At 40.3% G+C, this 19308-nt stretch overlaps 2 protein-coding genes across 3 annotated transcripts in view; one reads left to right on the top strand and one right to left on the bottom strand.

Annotated features, from left to right (window-relative positions):
- The window catches only part of LOC126194805 (sodium-coupled monocarboxylate transporter 1-like), a 196175-nt gene extending 191514 nt beyond the window's left edge, over positions 1–4661 (top strand). Inside the window, exon 15 of the mRNA XM_049933119.1 lies at positions 4549–4661. Coding sequence (XP_049789076.1) covers positions 4549–4551 — 3 coding nt within the window. The 3' untranslated portion in view covers positions 4552–4661. The remainder of the gene's footprint in view (positions 1–4548) is intronic.
- Positions 1–19308, bottom strand: part of LOC126194804 (sodium-coupled monocarboxylate transporter 1-like) — a 202557-nt gene that overhangs the window by 8061 nt on the left and 175188 nt on the right. For both annotated transcript variants that reach the window (XM_049933116.1, XM_049933117.1), the window contains one exon: positions 13541–13739. In XM_049933116.1, coding sequence (XP_049789073.1) covers positions 13541–13739 — 199 coding nt within the window. The remainder of the gene's footprint in view (positions 1–13540; positions 13740–19308) is intronic.

Raw genomic sequence — 19308 nt, 5'->3', positions numbered from 1 at the left:
CTCCGGATCTGTCCCCCATTGAGCATGTTTGGGACTGGATGAAGCGTCGTCTCACGCGGTCTGCACGTCCAGCACGAACGCTGGTCCAACTGAGGCGCCAGGTGGAAATGGCATGGCAAGCCGTTCCACAGGACTACATCCAGCATCTCTACGATCGTCTCCGTGGGAGAATAGCAGCCTGCATTGCTGCGAAAGGTGGATATACACTGTACTAGTGCCGACATTGTGCGTGCTCTGTTGCCTGTGTCTATGTGCCTGTGGTTCTGTCAGTGTGATCATGTGATGTATCTGACCCCAGGAATGTGTCAATAAAGTTTCTCCTTCCTGGGACAATGAATTCACGGTGTTCTTATTTCAATTTCCAGGAGTGTATGACTTACCCAGGATCACTCTACCTGCCCTCTAGCAAACTATACAGCAGATTTTATTAAGTAGCCGCTGTGAGAGCACGTATGTACCGCATTTCACATTTCATTTTGTTTACATTACGATGTTTAGACTTGTTTTAATGAAATGCTTGATGTGTTTTGCACATGTCACTAGTGATATCACTAAATATCTGAGACAGCAGCTATTGAAGTGCGAAACCGTCACTGACGTATACGTCTCTAATTACTAAAAGCGGTCAAGTTGAATTCGTCGTTGGTACCAAAAGCTGTGCTTTTAAATTTCTTTGTCAACTGTAACAAGAAGCCAGCGAAAAGCGTCGGTCGACGTATATCCAGAAGAAAGCTGTAGCTGCCATTCAGTGTTATGTGCACTAACTCCACGCATTTCACATTACGTACAAATTCAGACACATAAATTCTACTTTCGTATCCTATTTTGCTTACTTCGTTAAAATAGTGCGCTAAGAAGATTAAAAAAAAAGTAAAAATCAGCTATGCATACGGTCATTTCTTTTTACTTTCATAGTTACAGAACCTTTTTTTTTTGTTACGTTTTAGACTCGTTTCTGTCAATTTGTTTTCAAATTTCCAAGTTATTCTACAGGTCTTCTTTCTTTTCAAATATTTTCTTCTGATGTCTAAGCGAAATGCTCAATACGTCGACAAATAGCTTTAACACAAACATCTAAACGCCGCAGAATGGGTTGATTATCTTGCTCGTTCCCATATTCCAGGTGTCTGCAGTATCTGCTGCGGTGCTTCTCGAATAAGCTGACGAATGATGGTAACATTCGCAATAGGTCTTGAATATATTATGTGCTATAAATACTCCCAAAAATAAGAGTCCAATGCATTGAGATCAGGAGAGCGAGCAGGCCTAGATGTTTTCTCCCCACAGTGGAAACTATTAGTTAAAGTTTCGCTCTAGGGATAAACATGAAAAAATCCTAAGTAATGGTTACTAATCGCCAAATCCAACTTACAGAATGCTTAAAGGATCTGGAGGTAGTGAATGATTGTGTTTATCTAGGGGCTCCGATCAATGACCCAAGAAAGTGTGAGAAAGAAGTAAAACGAGGAATCGCACTTGGTCGAGCCACAACGGTTTAACTCACTAATATCTGGTAAAGCCGGACAATATCCAAAACAACGAAGATGTACATGGTGGGGTCGTTGGTGTTACCTGTGTTCTTGTACGGCTATGAGACCTGGACCGTAGAAAGTAGTAGTATCCATTTGTTTGGGAAACGATTATTTAAAACTTTTCTTGCCTGCACAGAAAAATGATGTGGTGTCCCATTGCGCATGAGTCACATGTTCTGACGTAAATGTAGTGGAACGTCTTCTAGCAGAACATTTAAATGCTCCATTAAAAATTCACTGTATAATGCTCCAGTCAGTGTTTACGGGAAAATGAGATGTCCAATTGATCAGCCTCCAATTATGCAGGATGCCATACATTAATGCTAAACTCAACTTTTTTGTAATGTGTTTTCGTAGCTGCGAAAGAATTCTTACTTGCATATGCATGAGTGATTTGCCTACAGTACTTGTAAATTTTGCATCATCAGTGGATAGCACAGTAGACAGAAAATTGTGATCTTGAGCACATATGACCTGTAACCAAGTACAAAAAGCTTTTCTGGTTATCGAGCACAGTTGGAAGCGGTACTCATATCTGAAAACAGTTTACTTCAAATGAGATTCCATACTGAAAATGTGTCTGGGCGATACCAACGTGACTATAATGAGATTTTAACTCTGCAGCGGAGTGTGCGCTGATATGAAACTTCATGGCAGATTAAAACTGTGTGCCGGACCGAGACTCGAACTCGGGACCTAGGAGACGAGGTACTGTCGGAATTGAAGCTGTGAGGACGGGTCGTGAGTCGTGTTTGGATAGCTCAGATGGTAGAGCACTTGCCCGCGAAAGGGAAGGGTCCCGAGGTCGAGTCTCGGTCCGGCATACAGTTTTAATCTGCCAGGAAGTTTCACCAACGTGAGTGTCGCCCGCTACACGGCCCGACAACCAGCAGTGTTGGTCTGGGGCGCCATTTCCTTCATAGCCGGACCCCTATGGTTGTCATGCGCGTTACCCTCACAGCACGGCAGTACGCCGTCAGTATTCTACGCCCTGTTTTGTTGCCCTTCCATGTAAGATATTGTCGATTTACATTTCAGCAAGATAATGCTCTCCCTCACACGGCGAGAGTGTTTACTACTTGTCTTTGCGCTTGCCAAATGCTTTCTTGTTCAGTCCCATCTCTTCCCAGTTCTGAACGTTTGGAGGATTATGGGAAGGGCAATAGGACCACCAAGGGATTTTGAGGATCTAATGATGCCCCTCAAGAAGACATCTAACAGCTCAATCAAACAATGCCAATCCGAATGCTTCCATATGAGCCAATGGTCAGCCAACACATCATTAACTTGCTCAATTTGTGAAGCTCTTTCTCTTGGATAAATCACCCAATCATTTGTTTGTATGTATTGATACATCACAACTACCGACTTCCGTCACATTCGGATAATACTTCGTTGTACGTCGTTTTTTCGGTCTTAGAGTGTGTGCGAGTATGTACACCGACGGAAAAAATCTCAGTACCTAGACAGATTGATGTTACATAAAGTTGATAGGTGTGTCTCTGCATCTGAAGGATGGTATCTGTAAAATTTTCCGCCAGTCGTATAAGAGTGGCGCTAGAAGCACCACTACAGGGATTCAAATAAGATTTTCTTTCAATACACGCTGTAACGGTCGTGAGCTTAGTTACCATTGAGATTTGACATGGCGAGCTGATGGTTCGTTGGTTGATTTGGGGGATGGGAACAAACAGCGAGGTCATTGGTCCTATCGGATTAGGGAGGGATTGGGGAGGAATTCAGCCGTGCCCATTCAAAGGAACCATTCCGGCATTTGCCTGAAGCGATTTAGGGAAATTAAGGAAAACCTAAATCAGGATGATCGGACGCAGGTTGGAACCGTCGTCATCCTGCATGCGAGTCCAGAGTGCTAATCGCTGCCCCACCTCGCTGGGTGGTGAGTTGATGTTAGTCAAGAATGGCTTCAAGGTGACAAAGACGCCATTATCAACACCTCACTGTGTCTGAACGCGAAGCTGGATCACTGTACGTGATTGCCGGCATCGGTGGTCACAAGAATGTACGAATGCAAGTAGATAGGGCTCTGGACGGCCACGACGCACTACCGAGAGGGAATATCATCGTGTTTGGCTAAAACAGCAATTTGAACAGCAGCTGGCACCACTGCGACACCGCAAACTGTTACAAACCAGTTACTTAAAGGACATCTTTGAGCCTCACGCCCAGTAGCGTGCATTCCACTGACCCTAAACCACCGCCGTTTGCGATTTCAGTGGTGTCAAACGGGAGCTAGTTGGAGAGCAGGATGGAGGTCTGCTGTGTTTCCTGATGAAAACTGGTTCTGCCTCGGTATCAGTGATGGCCATGTGTTGGTTAGATGGAGGCCATTTGAGGGCCAGCAGCCCATCTGTCTTCGTGTTAGACACACTGGACCTATACCAGAGGTATGGTCAGGGTTGCGATTTCGTAAGACGGAAGGAGCATTCTTCTGGTTATTCCACGCTCCCCGACGTCAAATTTTTGCATCAATCTGGTGATACGACCTGTTGTGCATGAACAGCATTCCTGGGGGTATTTACCACAAATCACTGTTGTAGACGAGCATGCTCCTCAGAGACTCGACATGTCTTTATCCACTCAATCATCAGGTGTGTTTCCAAATCGGCACGTGTGCGACAGCATCGGATGACCATCGTAGCATCATTCACAAACAGCATTAACCGTCCCTTTATTGATTAAGTGCGACAGGCACTGAATTTGTAATAAATCTAGTTATGGTGAGATAAAATGCACTAACCGATCTTGAATAACTCAAAACCCGGAAATACACTGCGAAACAGCTATACAAAAATGTATAAACATCAACATATATAAACATTTTATGTAATTACTATGATTATTATGGACATCTTAAAAAGATAGGCAATGATAAACGATTATTTGTACTTATTTTTTGTAATGTATGTTCCAAAAATGATTTTTCATGAATAGATAAATATGTGATAGTATTTACTTTGCTACATGTTGCTACAGGTAAATCTTTGTTCTTTTTCAGTAGGAGTAAGGAGTACGAGTTACGTGTAAGTTGAGTTAACATGGGGGTTGAACTTAATTGTACAGTAAAGTTAAATGATTAAAAATATATTTACTTGACAAAAGGAACTCAATCAGTGTTGATGTCATTTAAGAAAATGAAGCTGAGTATCTGCTAGACCAGTACATCAAATTACATTCCGGACTATCATGGGCATGGTTTATGAACCTACAATTCTGATGACAATGAAGAACAATAACAGATGATGAAAATTCTTTATTTATATTCTACCATTGCTACCTCTCTCCACATTGTGTCACTATTTCTGTGTGTCAAGTGTTTTGAAACTGTGGCCAGCCATCCAAATTTAAACTTACTTCAAAATTAATGGATCAACTTCAGGTTATAAGAGGGTGGTGATGGTTAGAATATGGTGCTCGTGCTGGATTTTCTGAAAGTAAAGTGTGAATACTGTGTTTGACTATTTTTCTTGTTGCAGACTAAAATACTGCGAAAATTTTAAGTATGTAATTTATGTGACCAATGAGCCAAGTATGAACCACAGCTATAAAACAGCAACAACAATAGCAAAAGGAGTTCACAATCAAGAAGAACAACGGATTAAAAATAAAAAGTAAGCTGGGCAGTTAACAGTGTCGACTTCCAACAACAAAATTAAGTACTGGAAATATGTTTTTCCTTTCTCTTATTAGTCAAGTGTTTTATTGTGTAATCATTAACAATGACAGTTATTTAACAGGAATCTGGAAGAGTGAGGGATAACACAGACATGGCAGACTTAAGTAGTGTCATAAAAGAACAACAGGAAAGCTTTATTGATGAAGCAGTAGAAGAAGAAAAAGGCACTCATGAACTATGTAAACTATTTTAAACAACAATATAATAATACTGACGTTAGTACCACGTTGGCATTGTTAATAAAAATGAAAGCAGATAGTAAAAGCAAATTCGATCAAATTTATCATCAACTTAAAGATAATAAGGATCAATTTGCAAAACTGCAATTAGAAAATCAAAACAGTCAGCTCAAAAAATTTAAGCACTAAAGTAAGGACCATTTCACAGAATTCGGTCATTAAAAAGGAGCGTTATTTAATTGCATCGTTAAAAATATAGCTTGACTAAACGATATCAATCAAAAAATTGATAGGTTAGATGGTCCAGTAGAGTCTGATGTGTAGAAGATGAAAAAAATCGAGCTTAAATTTAACACTGAAGTCAAGACTATCAAAGATGAAGTCACTGAAGATACAGAAAAAATAAAATTGCTTTCGAAAAGTTGTATTTGGAAATAAGTACTGTTGACAAAAATGTAAATAGTCGAATTTCGACTTTGGTAACTAATGTTCATATTAAACTGGTACCTGTTGAAATTTGTTATGTCAAACAGCTGAAGAGAATAGAGAACGCAGTCACAGACAATGTAACATTAACTTACAACAGAACCAGCACCATACAAAGAACTGTTTCTGTTCTGCACATTAAGGTGCAGAATTGTCCAGTGATGTAGTTATGTTAACAATGTTGGTACCATGTTTTGCAACATTTCAGTGAAAAACTTTTCAGATGAAGGTAGTTTACATCGTGTAAATATTCTGCTGCTTTGCAGAGATAATTTTGTGTCTAATATGTGTAACATTATGAAAATTAAGTTTGTTAAGAAATTTCTGAAGTGTGAAGCATTAAGTCGCACTAATCAGTATACTAATGATGATACATCCTGCACATATTTTGAGAACGGATTTATGTATAGGTTTTGGTCAGAGACTGAACATCTAGTATAAAAAGTGAATTTCTCAATGGACCAAATTACAGGAAAGGGAATTTTAGCATTAACAGTTCTGCAAAAATCCGCTTACAGAATTAGCTCATTTCAGCAAATATTTTAATGAACTCACCCAAATAGATGCCTTAAAAAGGAGGTTACCAGCTAAGGTACAGTGGACCTAGTCTATGGGCCAAAAAACACGATAGACTGGTTTTTGAAATATGTAGATAAAGTAGATAGAGTTTTCGAAAAAAAAACAGGGAACACAACCATAATAGTCACACAGATTTCGAAAGATGCAGTAATCAAAATTGGCACAGGAGGGAACATAGTAACCACAATGTTAACAATTATCAGCAGAAGGAACATAATAGAGCAGATGGCAATAATTTTTATTCTGGAGTGCAACATGGTAATAGCTGGAATAGAAATTGGAATAGAAAAAATAACAAAACAACGAAACAGGATGAGGTATTAATTCAGAAAACAAAAAACTAACTTTAGTCTCACTGCCAGTCTGCAAGTTAGGTAATAAATAACAAATGGAGCATAAATGACATTAATACTGACACCCAAGAAAAATGCTCTAGTGAAGTGATCAGTAGCTATCATTATATCTGTCGAGAAAGAAGTATGTTAACCAGGTAAGGCTAAACATGTAAGTAAGGTAGGTGAGCACAGAGGAATAGGAAAAGAGGGTACAGAAGAAATTAGTTTATCCAAATTCCATCAAGTGGTAGAGACTTGTTATTTGTCAAATGTTGAAGTAACTGATTTTTGTGATTCGTATGAAATTCAGAACCTAGTGGAAGAATAAGATAAAGAAAAAGTGAATACTGTATTAATTGACAACAACTTAAGCAAAACTGGTATTTAAACAATGATGAAATAGGGAATGATGTTGGTAATACATGCAGTGATATTGATGATTTTTGTGGTAATATTGATGACAATGATTATAATGAATTTAAGGCAAGTGATGGTGAATATAGTAACGAAGAAGAAAAGTATTTTGTCTGTTTCAAAGAACAATTGGGGGGATTAGGTATTAGTGAGGAAAAGTGTAGTAGTGTCAGTGATGCTGTATAGGTACCTAAGGACACTAATGACTATATCACAGCAAATGCAACTCTTGATTTAATTAATGATAAAGAGGCATGTATAGATAATCATACTAATTTAGTTACCAGTTATGATAAAGAAAGTAGGCTGCTTTAAAATATGAGTGAAAATGCATCTTTCTTATATAATGTATGGTTAAATAGTTATGCTATTGAGAAAGACAAAAGATTTAGGAAGATGATTAAAAATCTGTGTTCAACTTTATATTCAGACTAGTGGCATAAAATTAAATGTTATTGTAAGACAACTTAAAGGTAAGTGCTGATCTATATGAAATAACTAAGTGTACTCGGAATCATGAAATTCTCAGTGACAGTGATAGTGTTGTCCATATTAATTTAATGGAAGTGTGCCAAGGTAGTGAAAATGGTAAATGATTTGGAGGCTTTAGTTTTGAAGGGATAGAAGATGACATATTACAAGAGGATGTTAAGACTGATAAATGTATTGTTTGTTGCCCATTCCTTAAAGTCAAGATCATGGGAAGACAGGAATTTTATCGACACACATAGTCAAACATCAGCAGTGTCTGAATCCTTAAATAAAAAATTAAAACATAATAAGTTCTATGTAGAAGTACCTGTAATTGGAGTATGGATTCAAGGTGCAACTGTGAAACATAGTAAAGTTGTTAAAGTCGGGGTTTAATAACTTTCATAACCAAGGAAATAACTTTTGCACATGGATGCTTAATAATTCAAGTTCTTTGTGAGGATCGTATTCTCGACATGTCAAGGGTAGCTGGTGTGAATGTGGATTTTAAATGGGGAGGGCATAGGTTGATATCAATGCACCTTATGGAGATTGTATTTGTACTAATTTTATAAAGTCAACTGTATCTTATGAAGATGCCAAAATAAATCATATACAATGGTTAGAAAACAGTGGATTTGTAGATAAAGATATGACAGAATTAGAGACAGACGAAGCAGAATTTAAAGGACTAATAGACACTAAGCTTTCTGAAGCAAAAGTGTTAACTGATAACCAGAAATGTGCATTAGAATCTTTGTTGTGGGAGTATAGTGATGGGTAGTGATGCAATTAGTAATATTCCAGGCAGAGTGAGAGGATATCAGAGTGCTTTACAACTAAAACCACACCAATTATTTTTCATAAAGCCATATTGTATACCCATAACCAAGAGAGCTGCAGCTTCAGAAGAGTTGCATAAGATGGAAGTGTGTGACATCACTGAGACCGGTGTTACCCCATATAACAACCCATTAGCCATTGTTTCAAAAGGAGTTGAAGGCATTAGATTGGTTCTGGATTCTAGGCATCTCAACCAGTGTTGTACTGAGGACCAGATCACTCTGAAGACTGATGAACTTTTACACAAATTTAAAAATATTCAGATTATGTCTAGCTTGGATTTAACGTCTCGATTTCACCAGGTACCCTTAGATCCTGAATCTCTTAAAAATACTGGTTTCTTTACAATGGTACACGTTACCAATACTGTGTAGTACCTATTGCACTGAACTCATGTGTAGCTGAATTTGTAACAGCATTAGATTCTGCACTTGGTCAAGATCTGGTAACGAAACTTATTGTTTATATAGATGAAGTTTTGGTAACTGGACAAAGTTTAGAAGATTACTGAAGCAGGTATGTGAAAAACTTAGGGAAGGCAGAATGACTCTGAAACTTAAAAAATGTAAATTTTCTGTACCTGAACTAAAATTCTTAGATAATGTAATCATTAGGGAAGGAATCTTGGAACATCCAGAAGCAACTTCAGATTTCCCAGCACCATGTAGTAGAAATCAATTGAAGCCATTTTATGGTTTATGTGGAGTTTATCGAAAATTTGTGAGTGAAAAAGTTTGAGTGCATCCTATGTAAGCAATTTACTAAAAAGAACACTACTTTTGTTTGGACCCAAAAATGTCAGGAGGCATTTGCAAATATTAAGAAAGAAATGAACCATGAAAATTTGTTACACAAACCAGCTTCCAACCTACCAGTTTGTTTGCAGACTGATAGCAGGGATTAAGGTTTGAGAGCAGAACTATTTCAGGAAAAAGAAGTTAATGTGAACTCGTACATAACACAATTGCTTTTGCAAGTAGAATGCTGTTATAACATGAGAAATCGTACATAGTTACAGAAAATTAATTATAGCTGTTTACTACACATTTACTAAATTCAGAACCTATTTGTTGGGACATAAAGTATTTGTATATTCAGACCACAATGCACTAAGCTACCTACAGGAATTTACACTATATCAGAATAGACTTACCAGATGAGGAATGTATTTGTAACAATATGATTATGAAATTAAATATACTAAAGGTTCATAAAATGTTGTTGTGGCTGCTTTGTCAAGGATATCATTGGGTGGGAGTAATGAAAATTTTGATCAAAATGAAGAAAAAGAGATAAAAATCTGTTATATGAAGGGTATACATAATGACAAAATTATTAGGGAACTGTGTAACAAAATTACAAGGAACCAAAACAATGGTTCAAACTGGAGGTTAGTAATGAATTGTTTAGCGAAAGACGTTGTGAAAAATTGGACAGATTTACAAAGTATATAAAGAAACACTTTTCAGGAGAAAAAATAGGGATTCTGATAACTGGAAGTTACTTGGGCCAGAAGAGGTAGCTGGGAACTTGAATAAGTATGTACATGAGAGTTATGGAAACTGTGCTATTCAAAAATTCATACAAGAGCTACATGAAAGTATTTATTTCTGTAACATGGCTAAAAATGTTAGAAAAGAACTGTCTACTTGTGAAAAGTGTCGAAGATTGAAGGTATGTAACAGAACTTGTCAAGGTGAAATGAAAAATATAGTACTGGAGAAAGCTACGTATTTAGTTGCTGTGAATGTTCATGGAAGTTTACCAGAAAGGAAAAACGGTTATTGTTACATTTTTGCTATGGTTGATGTTGTGTCCAATTATATCCTGCCAGAAAAGCTAAAAATATGGAGATTATTGCTGCAATTGAAAAAGAATACTTAAAAAAATGTAGAAAAACCTAAAGTCATTGTGTCAGACAGTGGATCAGTTTGTATCAAAGTATTGGAAGTCATTCATAGAAAAATCTGAAATCAAACACATTTTAAGTGTTTAAATCCTTCATCCAATCCAGCAGAGAACATTATGTTTGAAATTAGTCTTTATGTTGCAATACTGTAGCCACAACCATCCTACATGGAATGAACACATCAGTGAGAGGTGGTTGGAAGTGGTGTACAGTGAGGAGTGGGAGGAGGAGATTGACAGACTGAGAGGGGAAAGACAGAGATGGACACAGACAGGGGGAGGAGTAGACGGACAGAGAGAGGTGGGCGGAGGTGGTGTACAATGAGAAGGGGGAGGAGGGGGTGGATAGAGAAGGGGAAGGAGGAGATGGTAGAGATGAGGGAGGAGGAGACAGACAGAGACAGGGGGAGGAAGAGATGGATTAGTAGAAGACTGAAATAAACATATAGTCAGACAGCGCTGGGTACTCAGCTAGCATAAACATAAGAAGGCTTTTTCACTTCACAAAACAAACAACATCCGAAAAGAAAAATACCTGTAGAACCAAGCTGAAAATCTGACAAGAAAAAAGCAGAAATTAAGTAAACGTGTAACAGCAAAAAGTCTGTACCTAGGAAAGTACGAGGGTGAGTCAAATGAAAACATTAAATATTTTAAAAAATATTATTTATTGTGCAGAAGTGGTACAAAACTGTGTCACTTTTCAACATAATCTCCCCCACGCTCAATGCAAGTCCTCCAGCGCTTGCAAAGTTCATGAATTCCTTTAGAAAAAAATTCTTTTGGTAGTCCGTGCAACCACTCATGCACCGTGTAGCGTACCTCTTCATCAGAACGGAACTTCTTTCTTCCCATTGCGTCTTTGAGTGGTCCAAACATATGGAAATCACTTGGGACAAGGTCTGGTGAGTATGGTGGATGAGGAAGACACTCAAAATGCAGGTCTGTGATTGTTGCAACTGTTGTACGGGCAGTATCGGGCCTCGCACTGTCATGTTGCAAATGGCACTTTCTGACAGCAATCCACGTCGCTTTGATTTGATTGCAGGCCGCAGATGATTTTTTAGGAGATTTGTCTATGATGCACTGGTGACAGTGGTCCCTCTAGGCATGTAATGCCCCAAAATGACGCCTTTTTCGTCCCAAAAGAGAGTCAGCATAACCTTCCCTGCTGATGGTTCTGTTCGAAACTTCTTTGGTTTTGGTGATGAGGACTGGCGCCATTTCTTGCTCGCTCTCTTCGTTTCAGGTTGGTGGAAGTAAGCCCAGGTTTCGTCCCCAGTAACGATTCTTGCAAGGAAGCCATCACCTTCTCGTTCAAAGCGCCGAAGAAGTTCTTCAGAAGCATCAACACGTCGTTCTCTCATTTCAGGAGTCAGCTGCCGTGGCACCCGTCTTGCAGACACTTTGTGAAACTGGAGCACATCATGCGCAATGTGGTGTGCTCACCCATGACTAATCTGTAAACATGCTGCAATGTCATTCAGTGTCACTCGGCGGTTTTCTTTCACTATGGCTTCAACTGCTGCAATGTCCTGTGGAGTCACAACTCGTTGTGCCTGACTTGGACGAGGAGCATCTTCTACTGAAGTCACACCATTTGCGAACTTCCTACTCCATTTGTAGACTTGCTCTTGTGACAAACACGCATCACCGTACTGAACCTTCATTCGTCGATGAACTGCAATAGGTTTCACACATTCACTGCGCAAAAACCGAATAACAGAACGCTGTTCTTCTCTGGTGCACGTCGCAAGTGGGGCGGCCATCTTTATACTGATACTGCGACGGTATGTGTGCATCTGCACTATGCTGCCACCTACAGGCTATTCTGCAGGCTGTTTGTAGCACTCCTACCAACTTACAGAATAACGGCGCGAAATTTCGATTTGTTATTATAAATTTAAGGTTTTCATTTGACTCACCCTCGTACAAAAAAATTACCACATGTATATATGAACGATTTCGATGCTTTTTAAGTATCTCTCCGTTCCACAGAGGTTTACTACATATTAGTCAATACCCAAATGTTGTTGTATCATATGTGCTGATTATTAGTGTAAGTAGGCTGTTTAGGTTTTTATGTTCGTAACGCCACGTAGCACTCTGTATGAAAATCACTGGCTGTGCCGTGTGCTGTCTGTGGCTGGTTAGCATTGTTGTAATATTGGCTATTGTAGTGTTGGGCAGATGGATGTTAACAGCGCGTAGCGTTGTGCAGTTGGAGGTAAGCCGCCAGCAGTGGTGGATGTGGGGAGAGAGATGGCGGAGTTTTGAGAGAGGATGATCTGGACGTGTGTCCATCAGAGACATCCAGTCTTACGAATTTACTGTCTCTGATGGACACACGTCCAGATCATCCTCTCTCAAAACTCCGCCGACTTTTGAACACTATTAAGGTAAATACATGGTTTGTTCTTTATCAAAATCTTTCATTTGCTAGCTGTGCCTATCAGTAGTTAGTGCCTTCAGCAGTTAGAATCGTTTATTTAGCTGGCAGTAGTGGCGCTCGCTGTATCGCAGTAGTTTGAGTAACGAATATTTTTGTGAGGTAAGTGATTCATGAAAGGTTTAGGTTATTGTTAGTTAGGGCCATTCCTTTGTAGGGATTATTAAAAGTCAGATTGCGTTGCGCTAAAAATATTGTGTGTCAGTTTAGTGTTGATCAGAATAAGTAAAGAGAGTAATGTCTGAGTACGTTCAGTTTTGCTCAGCTGTTTGAAAAGCAAATAATGTAAGAGGTTTAATCAGCACAGTCATTCATAAATTTTTCTAAGGGGACGTTTCATTAGTACCAAAAGGACAATAACACAGCGTTCATAGGCTATGCTCGTTCTTTCGGTTCTCTTCCATTCTTTTCAGTGTAAACGCTTGTTCACGGATGGAAGTGAATGGCAGTGAAAGCTGGCGAATTGTCTATGGAGGCTCTTTCGCATGTGTTTGCTTCCATTGGCTCCAGTATGCACCAGGCTTAAAGTGCTTCTCCAATGTCATGCAGGGAATGGAAAGCCGCACTGCTACTTGTTAGCAGCACACAAAATCTTTAGTAGGTTCCGGAACGTAGTAACGGGCGAGGATAGAGGGGCGTTCAGCGCTCACCTTGTAGTCGCGGTGCGGTGGTCCTGCTGGCAGCCAGCGACGCACCAGCGGGCTGAGGAGGCGTGGCTGTGGCCAGTGGGCGCGGCTGCTGCCCCAGCCCCCGGTGGCGGCGCTCACCATCAGAGAGACGGCGAGCGCCAGCAGCCAGCCCAGCGCCGTGTACCACACGTGCGACACAGCGAACACCGGCCACACCCAGCTGTGGACACGCGGCACCAGACTCCGTGACTGTGCGGCCAAGCAGCAGGATCAGGGCGTGAGGGGATGAGGTGGCTGGGAACATCGGATGCGGAACCGGGAGGAGGTTGGGGGTGTCGCAGTCGTGACCCTGCCTCTTCCCCCCAACCGCAAGCAATCTACATCACCACGCTTCTGCCCATTAAAATTGCTACACCAAGAAGAAATGCAGATGATAAACGGGTATTCATTGGACAAATATTATACTGGAACTGACTTGTGATTACAATTTCACGCAATTGGGTGCATAGATCCTGAGAAATCAGTACCCAGAACAACCAGCTCTGGCCGTAATAACGGCCTTGATACGCCTGGGCATTGAGTCAAACAGTGCTTGGAAGGCGTGTACAGGTACAGCTGCCCATGCAGCTTCAACACAATACCACAGATCATCAAGAGTAGAGACTGGCGTATTGTGGAGCCAGTTGCTCGGCCACCATTGACCAGACGTTCTCAATTGGTGAGAGATCTGGAGACCGTGCTGGACAGGGCAGCAGTCGAACATTTTCTGTATCCAGAAAGGCCCGTACAGGACCTGCAACATGCAGTCGTGCATTATCCTGCTGAAATGTAGAGTTTCGCAGGGATCGAATGAAGGGTAGAGCCACGGGTCGTAACACATCTTAAATGTAACGTCCGCTGTTCAAAGTGCCGTCAATGTGAACAAGAGGTGACCGAGACGTGTAACCAATGGCACCCCATACCATCACGCCGGGTGATACGCCAGTATGGCGATGACGAATACACGATTCCAATGAGCGTTCACCGCGATGTCGCCAAACACGGATGCGACCATAATGATGCTGTAAACAGAACCTGGATTCATCCGAAAAAATGACGATTTGCCCTTCGTGCACCCAGGTTCGTCGTTGAGTACACCACCGCAGGCGCTCCTGTCTGTGATGCAGCGTCAAGGGTAACCGCAGCCATGGTCTCCGAGCTGATAGCCCATGCTCCTGCAAACGTCGTCGAACTGTTCGTGCAGATGGTTGTTGTCTTCCAAACGTCCCCGTCTGTTCACTCGGGGATCGAGACGTGGCTACACGATTCGTTACAGCCATGCAGATAAGATGCCTGTCACCTCGACTGCTAGTGATACGAGGCCGTTGGCATCCAGCACGGCGTTCCGTATTACCCTCCTGAACCCATCGCTTCCATATTCTGTTAACAGTCATTGGATCTCTACCAACGCGAGCAGCAATGTCGCGATACGATAAACCGCAATCGCGATGGGCTACAATCCGACCTTTATCGTAGTCGGAAACGTGATGGTACGCATTCCTCCTCCTTACACGAGGCATCACAACAACGTTTTACGAGGCAACGGCGGTCAACTGCTGTTTTTGTATGAGAAATCGGTTGGAAACTTTCCTCATGTCAGCACGTTGTAGGTGTCGCCACCGACGCCAACCTTTTGTGAATGCTCTGAAAAGCTAATCATCTGCATATCACAGCATCTTCTTCCTGTCGGTTAAATTTCAGGTCTGTAGCACGTCGTCTTGGTGGTGTAACAATTTTAATGGCCAGTAGTGTAATTGGCTGATACAATCACTTGGTCACCTGACTCCAGAGACAAGTTGCATATCTAACAGTGCCCAGGGGCAACGAAAATTTGATTTTTAGTACTTCCTTTAATTATTATGTATAATTTTACTGCTGTAGCCAATATGATTATTGTACTTAAAGTCTGTAACATTTCACCTGATTATTGTATGAAGTTTAAGCCATTTTAACATTTCACCTGATTGTATAAACGAGTGTGAAGTTTAAGCTGTTATAACTTGCCAAAAATCGGATTTATATGCCACCTGAAGTACACACACATGTATTCGACACCTCAAAACAAACACCTCCATATCCTTTAAATAAATATTCTATAATAATGTTGTTACGATGTATATTCTTTGTACTTTGCGATTATGGCATCCAGCAGATTCCAGACGCCATATTTGTTTACATATATGTCACTATACATGTGATGTGTTACGACAGCGAAAGGAACATGTGACCACTGGAGGTACTCTATTTTACTTATTTTATGTTTACCGTTAGATGTCAGTTTAATTTTTTGTCAGAAGAAGCCCAAAACCATATTCTGAAATAGTGTCTTGTTTCTCCACTATACAGTGCCACAAGTTCCTCCAAAAAATCGTAACACAACACACACACACAAATGTCATACTAACTAATGTAAATCCACCCGATGGTGGAGGTTTAAGCCTTTGAAACGCGTCGTGCAAATAAATAAAACGGTGACTGGTAACAGTAAACTTTTTGTTTCATTTAATGTCAATAACAGTCACGGTAAAGCATAACCTAAAATGTTCGCATTTAAAGTTACGAGGGTAAGTCAATTATTATCCGCAGTTTAGTTATATTTTTGTTTATTTTAGTAGTACTGTCGTTTTACGTTGATGACGCATGCTTTGTTTATTTGTTGTTATATCTTTGCAATTTTGAAGCTGCTAGGTTAGTTTAGTTATCGCTGCCGTGCTGTTGATCTCGGGTGTTTCGCTGTCTGTTTGCACCAAAGAAGAGTAACGTTCAGTGATCCGTTTTTTTTGTGGTCGGAAGGCGTACCAGCGGCCGAAATTCATCGAAGACTTTCAGTACAGTACGGGAATAGTGTTTTGCCACAACGGAGTGTCTACGAATGGACTGAAAAATTCCGAAACGGTCGCAGAAGTGTTACGCACGATGAATGAGCCGGAGGACCGTTTACCGCCACACATGAAGAAACCATTGAGCGTTCACGTGAAATGATTCTCTTAGACAGACGATTAGCTATTACCGAAGTGGAGCATCGTCTGCAAATTAGTCACGAAATCATCCACAACAGACTTGGGTTTCATAAAGTTTGTCAACATGGGTCCCAAAACAACTCACATAGTTGCATAAATAAACGCGCTTGGACACATGCAAAAAAAAAAAAAAAAAAAAAGGACATTTGTATCGCTATGGTAACGAAGGGGACAACTTCTTAGACAGGTGACAACTTCTTAGACTGGTGACGAAACATGGATCCATCATTACTAGCCGGAGAGTAAACGGCAGAGTATGGAATGGAAACATGAAAATTCGCCGTGCAAGAAAAAGTTCAAGACCCAACCGTCCGCAGGAAAACTGATGCTTACTGTTTTTTGCGACACACAAGGTCCAGTACTGGAACATTATGGGGAAAGGGGCACAGCAATAAACAGTGTACGTTACAGTGAGATGTTTACTGCCAGGCTAAAGCCTGGAATTCGAAGCAAACACTGAGGATTGCTGCCAAAAGATGTTGTGTTCCACAACAATGCCCGTCCGCATACTGCTGCCAACACTGCTGAAACGCTCCAGAAACTCAAATTTGAAGTACTGGATCATCCTCCATATAGTCCCGATTTTGTCCCTTCTGACTATCACTTGTTTGGTCCAAACAGGCATTAAGGAGCAGTCGATATGCCTCGGACGAAGCAATGAAAGAAGCGGTGCATTCCTGGCTCGCAGCTTAACCGAGAACCTTCTTTTATGAGGGCATCAGGAAGCTTGTACAACGATGGACCAAGTGCGTTGAAACGCAGTGAGAAAAATGATGTTCTTGTAAGTTTCCTATTTGATTACAATAAAATTTTATAGCTACTTTGTGGATAATAATTGACTTTTCCTTGTATTAAGTAGCAGATTGGCTGTAGATGCGAGGTACTGTAGGGACCGGTAGAGTAGCTGTGAAGGTCCAATAGGAACGCAGGAAAGTGACGGCCAAAGGGGCTCTTGTGAAACTACAACAGGCTCAGCAAGCCTTTAGTGGATAATCCATTTGCTTTCAACAATTAAACGAGCCTCAGATTAAAACCAATACCGAATATCACAAAGCCTTTGAGATCTGGCAGTTGAGATGGCCAACAAGGTCCTAGTGAAGGCATATTCGCATGAAGAAATAAATAAGACTTGGGGCTATTAATGTTACATCCTTAGAAAAGGATACCAGAATCCAGGAAATCACGTGGATAATGACAGATTGGAACATGCTGATAGTGGGACTAAGTGAGGGAAGAATGAAAGCGACTGGTAGTAAGGTGCTGGGAAAAGGATATAAGATGTGGTGGTCAGGAATTGACAAAGGAAGCAATGATGTCGCAATAATAGTAACTAAAGAATTGGTGAACGAAGAACTTAAAGTGGAAAATGTAAGAAACAGAATAATTAAACTTAAGATAATGATGGAATAAAATTTTCTAGATGTAGTCCAGGTTCACGCTCCTGTAACAGTATCTGAAAGAGACGAAAAGGAACACAGCAAGCTACAGAGAATATCACAGACGTGTGGCAGGTTGGTATAAGGAAACAGACACAAGTTTACCAGATACAGCTGAACTTTAGAACAGAAATCAATAACAAACTATATAAAAATAGTTGAAGAAATTAGAAGATGAGTTAATCTCGATGGAGACCACACACTGTTGGTAGGGACACTGAAGAAAGTCAGGAAAGGTATGTACAAGGAAAAAAGACAGAAAAAAATCAAGTGCTGCGAACTGAAAGACAGAGAAAGGCAAGAGGTATAGAGGGCAGTTAGGGTGTCGATCAACTGATTAATCACAGTTTTTCTGAATTTCCTGTGACAGGTTCTAGTGATCAGTATTCGAGTCAGTTTGTTGCATTTGAAAGAGGAAACCATTTGCGTGAAATACTGCAAAGGAACATAGACTTATGTCGGAGACGGTTCCTTTACAATCGAAATCAACAATAAAACAAAATTTTTTGTTTCTTATTTCGTTTCCTAAATAGAGATACGATTAGAAATTATTTGTACTAAAATTAAAACAGTATAAATATGTACCTTCTTACGGAAAATTACTGAGATCAATTTGCGTTAGTATGAAATTTTCTTATCATTTTGGAAAACAAAGAACTACGTCACAGTTTTCACAATAGTACCTTAGTACACAGTACAATAGTATCACAATAGTCTCTTTCTCATCCACTTCCCCAGATCTTGCCTTCTTTCCTTCTGCACAACACTTGTGTCTCCTCTGAGTTGGACATTTCTGTAGCTGGAATGAATTTAGGGAAACGTTTTCCACTGAGTCCGTTTACAAGTGAACTATTTTAATTGGAAGTTGATTCAGTCCGGTTTCCTTTGTTCACGAAAGCATCTGCCCAGTCAGTAACTATTTCTACAAGATAGTGCTAGTAGTCCTCGATGTTTTACATGAAACATACGATTTTACAATCGCTATCACCAAAATATAAAAACTACGTACTTTCTTCCAAAAAGTTATTTGCATCCTCCCGAAAGGGTAGTACTCCTAATACCCCATTAGATAGTCCCTGTGGTCCACACCAGCCTTGTTTTCATTGTCATTCAAAACACAGTAAGGTAACATCTTCTCAGCCATTCCTGGTTTAGTTTTCACATTGACAATGGATGCACTCATTTTGTGTTTTGTCGTAAGAAGAAATACATTCCTAATGTCTTTCCATTTTACAAACTGCAGATGGTCTCGTCTGTGAAACGAAAGTTCATTTTTTTCAGCTCCTTGGCAATT

The sequence above is a fragment of the Schistocerca nitens genome, chromosome 7, assembly GCF_023898315.1.
Source record: "Schistocerca nitens isolate TAMUIC-IGC-003100 chromosome 7, iqSchNite1.1, whole genome shotgun sequence".
Lineage (NCBI taxonomy): Eukaryota > Metazoa > Arthropoda > Insecta > Orthoptera > Acrididae > Schistocerca > Schistocerca nitens.
This window is presented reverse-complemented; position numbering and strand designations above follow the sequence as displayed.